The sequence below is a fragment of the Lottia gigantea genome (assembly GCF_000327385.1).
Source record: "Lottia gigantea unplaced genomic scaffold LOTGIsca_19, whole genome shotgun sequence".
NCBI classification, from domain to species: Eukaryota; Metazoa; Mollusca; class Gastropoda; family Lottiidae; genus Lottia; species Lottia gigantea.
The window spans coordinates 3,569,506-3,576,090 of NW_008708358.1; the positions used below are offsets into that span (position 1 = coordinate 3,569,506).

General features: G+C 37.7%; 1 protein-coding gene across 1 annotated transcript in view; it reads right to left on the reverse strand.

Annotated features, from left to right (window-relative positions):
- LOTGIDRAFT_231464 (hypothetical protein) overlaps window positions 1–5,114 on the reverse strand; it is a gene marked incomplete at both ends in the record, with an annotated part of 26,315 nt that extends 21,201 nt beyond the window's left edge. Inside the window, 11 exons of the mRNA XM_009052883.1 lie at window positions 219–401; window positions 806–988; window positions 1,390–1,572; window positions 1,887–2,082; window positions 2,403–2,556; window positions 2,835–2,913; window positions 3,179–3,333; window positions 3,626–3,780; window positions 3,931–4,112; window positions 4,638–4,695; window positions 5,082–5,114. Of these exons, the coding sequence (XP_009051131.1) occupies window positions 219–401; window positions 806–988; window positions 1,390–1,572; window positions 1,887–2,082; window positions 2,403–2,556; window positions 2,835–2,913; window positions 3,179–3,333; window positions 3,626–3,780; window positions 3,931–4,112; window positions 4,638–4,695; window positions 5,082–5,114 (1,561 nt within the window). The remainder of the gene's footprint in view (window positions 1–218; window positions 402–805; window positions 989–1,389; window positions 1,573–1,886; window positions 2,083–2,402; window positions 2,557–2,834; window positions 2,914–3,178; window positions 3,334–3,625; window positions 3,781–3,930; window positions 4,113–4,637; window positions 4,696–5,081) is intronic.
- Between the last annotated feature and the right edge of the window lie 1,471 nt (window positions 5,115–6,585).

The following is a 6,585-nucleotide window of genomic DNA, read 5'->3' on the forward strand; positions in this document are numbered from 1 at the left end:
CACATCAATTAATCAAACAATAAACATGGATTTTAACAAGAAAAAGAAGCTAAGGTAACTTTAAATCGGATGGCAACTTCCACAAGATTTGACAGTTCATATTTAATATTTTTGATATTAAAAAATCAGAAGGTATCATAGACACAAGATTTAAACACTTTTAAGGTTTGTTAAGAATTTCAAGATTGATTACAGAAGAAGTAAATGTCGAGACTTACCTTCACAAACAAGTATATTAGCTATATCCCAATTCCCTGTAACTAGACAGCTAATCTGTAAATTACCACTTTGTCTTACAAATCCTTCATTACAAATATAATCCGCTGTATCTGTGTATGTAGTACCACTTGATGCAGTTCCTGTGGATGCGGGTCCCGTTGGAGGATCTCCACAATTTATAGCTAAAGAGGGAGAAGATTTAAACTGTTAAAGAAAGCTTGCTAAGTAAAGTAATATACGCTCACCGGAAGCATTGGTTTCAAATCAATTTGCAGTACAGTAACAACCATTACGAAATATTCAACCTTCAACCAATTCAATTCAATTTTTCGAAACTTCTCAGGAAATCAATTTAGGAAGTTCCCCGAGAGACTTGCGACTTTGGCGTCTCCCTTGAGTTGCTGCGTTGAGAATTCAGCCTCGACAGTTATCCCCCCATAGGGCCAGATTGCCCCTATTTTGTAGCCCTAATTTCTGGATTCCTCCCATTTGAACAGTTACACGCTTTTCTCTTGTCAGTTCTTCAGACCTGCTGGAATAATTTGAAGCATTACAAAAGCAAACAAGTAAATATCGAAATACTTACGTTCACAAACAAGTATATTATCTACATCCCACGTCCCTGTATCAAGACACTCAATCTTGGCCTTGCCAGCTACTACAGTATATCCTGTATTACAAGTATAGTCTGCTTCTTGTGTGTATGTGGTACCACTTGATGCAATTCCTGTGGATGCGGTACCCGTTGGAGGACTTCCACAATCTTTAGCTAAAGAAGGAGAAGATTCAAACATGTTAAAGATAGCTTGCTAAACAAAGTAATATACGCCCACTGACAGCCTTGATTTCAAATCAATTGGCAGTACAGTAACAACCATTATGAAATATTCAACTTTCAACCATTTCAATTCAATTTTTTCAGCAAAACCATTTCGGAAACTCCACGAGAGACTGCGACTCTAGCGTCTCTACAACGTTGCTGCGTTTAGAATTCAGCCTCGACAGTTATTTCCCCCCCCCTCCCACCACCACATGGAGTCAGTCTGTCCCCTTTTTGTACCCTCATTCCCATTCGAACAGTTCAACGCCTTTCCCCGTGTCAGTTCTTCCGATCTGCTCGAATAATTTGAAGCATTACAAAAGCAAACAAGTAAATATCGAAATACTTACGTTCACAAACAAGTATATTATCTACATCCCACGTCCCTGTATCAAGACACGCAATCTTGGCCTTGCCAGCTGTTACAGTATATCCTGTATTACAAGTATAGTCTGCTTCTTGTGTGTATGTGGTACCACTTGATGCAGTTCCTGTGGATGCGGTACCCGTTGGAGGACTTCCACAATCTTTGGCTAAAATATATACCAATTATATTCGATTTAAATCTTTAAGGAACGTTCGTTAAGACATTGGAGAACAGTTGATTTGGTACAATAGAATAAAAGGTATAGTTTGGAATTTGAGGCTAGCATTAGAATTATACTCGTCTTAAGCTATAGAGTTTTAATTAAATTCCCGGACGTTTTCATTTGAGGATAAAACGCATTAAAAATGTTAAAAATTGTGACTTTTCCTTAACGATGATCAAATTCTGGAAACAAGATTTATCAATTCATGAAAGATTAAGAAGCGTTTTTGAAGAAACTGAAGAAAATGGTAAACTCACGTGGGCATGCGATGTCGGGTACAGTCCAAATCCCATCAGCACCACAAGTAGATATAGCAACACCACTTTTATCATAACCATCATTACAAATAAACGAACAGGTGTCTTGATATTTATTGTTACCAGTACATTGTTCTAATTGAATATTTGGGATGACAAACGAAGTCACAGGACCACAAACAGTTTCACAAGATGACTAGAATATAAAATGGAGGTCATTGAAGCAGGCAATTCGAGTTCCTTGGGTGTTATAACTGCACCGAATCATTTCAGTCCATATCAAACCCTCAAGGAATACACTACCGAATTACATAATTCATTTTCCGGACGTCATCAGTTCATATTAATCTCAACACCTGGATGTCTGGACTACCTTCTCTGATCTTAAGAACCACAGACTAGATGAAAATAGCATCAAGATATTCAAGGACTAGAAAACGGGAAATGTGAATGTCTTCTGGCTTTAAATTTACTATATATTTAGGAGAATCAGTCCGAAAGACTGAAGTTACTTACACCTTCACAGCTCGGAGTACACAAGGTTACATTACAATCAAAAGCCAAATTTCCACTGTGGGCCAAATGGAATGCAAAGAAATATGGGCTTCTAAATGTTTTACCAGTTGTTACAAAACCATCTGTTCGGTCAAATATAAACCCATCACCACATCTACAAAACAAAATATCCATGTTAAGATACACTCCTCGACAGTTTCCGGCAATTCTCGACAGTTTCCGGCAACTCTCGACAATTTCCGGCAATCCTCGACATTGTTCGTAAAGCTGAATATGTTGCAATGATTAAGCAGAACTGACGGTAGATGTTTGTTAAAATCGGTTGAGATCAAGTGGGATTAGTCTGAAAAACTTATTTGCGGATGGACTACAATAAGCATTAAATCGGGTTGAATGTGGCTTTTGATCTGAGGGCTATGGTTTTTGACATACCCAGCTACTAATACTGCGTAACGTTCTCCATCGTCTGAAATCGCATCACAACTTACTGGTTTCAATCCCACATTTTGCTCTAAAAGAAGAAAATAATATTTGATAAAGTCGATATAGTATTGGTATTAGTATACCATTACATCAATAGGTGAACCGTAACCCAGTAGGTAAACCGTAATCCAGTAGGTAAACCAATCCCAGTACATAGACCAAACCCAGTAGGTAAACCAAACCCAGTACATAGACCAAACCCAGTACATAGACCAAACTCAGTACATAGACCAAACCAGTACATAGACCAAACCCAGTAGGTAAACCAACCCCAGGAGGTAAACCAGACTTACGAGCACCAGTATAAGAACCGAATAAGGAATATCTTCTATCGAAAGAAATCGAGCCAACTGCATCTTGATCGTCGACTGTTTGAATACTTAAAGATAATTCAGCTTTAGGAACAGATCCACCAACGATAGATTGTTTTTCTATGTATGCTTGTGGTCTGAAACGAGGGAGAAGATGTTTTAATACCCGTGGGTAAGAACGGGGGCTATTGATAAAAGCGATTCAGTGTTACAATGTAAAAGTATTCAAACAAAATAAATTAGTGAAATTGCCATTATTCTGCTACACATTGACAGCATGGAAAACTTCTCTTTGAAGGAGTCCATTACTCTACTACCTTTACTCCTGATTTTGCAAATTTATGAACGAGATTTTAGATTAACGGAATTGTCTCGCTTGTATAGAGAGCATGGAAAACAGTGTGTGTAAATTGTAGATAGTAAACCAACCCATCTCTTATAGAATGTTGACCACTGTCATCTTTACCATGATCAGAATAAGTACACACTACAGTAACCAGTTTAGTTCTAGTCAGAATCAAACCATCCAATTCACCGTAATGTACCTCTACCTCAATATCAAAATTATCAGACCCATCTTTTTGCTGAAATAAATTACGATATGAGTTAAAATGATACAGATATCCTTCAAAATTAATAGTTTTTCAAATTTGAAAACCAATACCGACTCCTCAAAGTTCCTCGTCAGTAAAGTTGGGATACCTTATTGCTTTCAAACCTTACTGGTTACTTACATTTAACTCACAGAGGTTATCACGAGTTGTTAAGGTTGCTGGTAGAGTGTAATGTACAGAATCTGTGGTAATAAACGACTTTTCACCATTTTTACATTTAGCAATAGCCGATATATCTACGTCTGTCAGGATATTTAATACTGCACTGTTCGCTGCTTCATTAGCCCCACAGTCGACAGTTACTGAAAATAAAGGCCACGTTTTATTCAAGACATTGCAAACCGATAAAATTGAAATTTGAAGGCGGTATCGAAATGAAAAGTGCCCCACGAACACCTACGAATAGAGAACTATATTTTACAAGGATAGCAAGAGCCATTCGGATACTCTCCACCAGCTGTCACTGATTTTTCCCGGATTATCTGTAGCCATTTAGGATTACAGCTGGGCCAATTGGAATTGTGCTACAGAACCTCAAAATGCAGAACCTCAAAACGCAGAACCCCAAAACGCAGAACCCAAAACAGTCTACCATTAAATGTTCGCATGCGCCCCACGAAACTAGATACCCGTGAAAAAAATTCAAAATGGAAGAATATATCAAGTAACTGAACGTTAGGGAAAGATGCTCATTCTCTATTCCAATCGTATCTTAGTCTCAGAAACAGCAATATTTTAGGTAGGCCAATCAGTAATAGTGTTCACAGTTCACCGCCAAATCAAACACCTAAACTTGCGATTCTGTCCCTCTGAGTTTCAATACTTACCATCTATTATACTGCTAGTGTCTTTAACTAAAGAAAAACTCTCGATTTCTACTACAATCTAAAAACAATAAGGCGTCTTAAAAAGGTTTTAAAAGTGCATTTTCGTCTTCCATGATGGCAGATATTACCAAATAATAACTAAATAATAACTTAAACCTATACCTTGACTGCAGTAGTCACCTTTTCTGCGTTGCAGTTTGTAAATTCAGCGATTTCGTTGGACTGTAATTTTGCTAATACAGCCAATCAGAGCCCTCGACAGAAAGTATGTTTGCAATAAGCCATAATGTTCAGTCCTTTATGTTGAGGCTATAATTGATATGGGAACCAACAGTTTATTTAGTGGCAAGTAAGTTTCCACCTGTTTGGGTTTAAAGTCTATTGAGAATATCAACAGTGTGCAAGTCATGTTTTAAAAATATAGAGATATTAAATGTAACTTACAGCAAGAAGTAATAATGGAAGTAACTGGACCATGTTACTAAACCTGTTCAGATAAAAATATCAACATTATATTCAAACATTACATTCATAAACTGATACCAAATCTACTGAAGCCAAGTTAAAATTTCAGAGAAACAATCAGATTTCGTTTATTAAAATACAACCATTGCAAATACTTTTGTCCGGGCAATGCAAAAAAAAAAGGTTTTCGAATTATTTCTACATTTCTTTTAACAGAACTGAAATAACAGCCCCATAAAAGTACATAACCATATAGAAAATAACTCACACACCTGTTCCTCTTACCATCAGTAACAATCTAAAGCAGACTATCCCTTACCTACCTCGTAATATATTAGGTGGTATTCGAAACTACGTTCTCGAAACCTCTGGGGCGGAAGAAGAGAGTTTCGAATGAGAACAAAGCAGGACCGTAGCTAATAATCAATTTGTTTTCCAGTCCCAGAAATACAAATCTGTTACAAAACGTGCTAATTCGATCCTTAAAATAATATATGCATAATACACAAAGAAAGAAAGGTATTAGGGGTAAAAGTCGACACCGGCCCGGCTTTCGGAATCGGATCCTAATCGCCTAGCAGACGACAATGTTACTCGCTACCGACTGAGTTATCCCATTGTCACAGAGAGAAAGGGAAAGCATTTTTTTTTTCGCCATATTAGTTCGTGGCTGGTTGTTTTGAGTTTCCAAAAATGAGCAGTTTAATAATCTATTCTCATGTTGTCCAGAACGTAGTGTCGAATGCGACCCAAGAGTTTTTGTTAGCTAATAGCACGTGCAATAGTGAATCATATGTTTTATTCTGACGTAGTCCGAATAACCCTCTCTTTTCTTGGTTTTGTCTCTGCATATATATTTGACCTCTCAGATCATTTTCTCAAAGTCAAGCTATTACAAACTGCGTTTCTTGAATCACGGAATGGAGCGATTTGATTGGACTGTACGCTAGCGAATACAGTGAATCAGAGCCCTTCATGTAAATACATTATAGTTAAACTTTCTGTTAATGTCTCTGATTGGCGAATTCGCTAGCATATAGTCCAATCAAATTTACAAACTTTCGTGATGCAAGAATAGAGCATAATAAAGTCAAGGCATATATCGCAAAGATTCTCATACATCAATAGCAGCTTTGTCTACCCACAGAGGTCCGCTTGAAAATTAGAACGGTGTAAATTGATGCTATCAGTGACCCTGATATACAGTGCAGTGGCCCCGAGAAAAGATGCTGGCCCGGTTTTGCCCTCCTACGCCCTCCTACTTTCACAATTGTTATCATTTTACATAGTGAATAAATGGCCTATAATCCCCCCCCCCCCTCAGACCCCCCACCCCCTCCACCTAAGGAATTTGTTGGGCCCTACACGGCCCCCTCTCTAACTTGAGTCTTCAGATGAATTCAGGAATTTTCGGACTAATCTAATGTTTTAAATCTAATAAAACTGATCAGAGTCAATCGGATGATTCACTCTCAATCTGCAC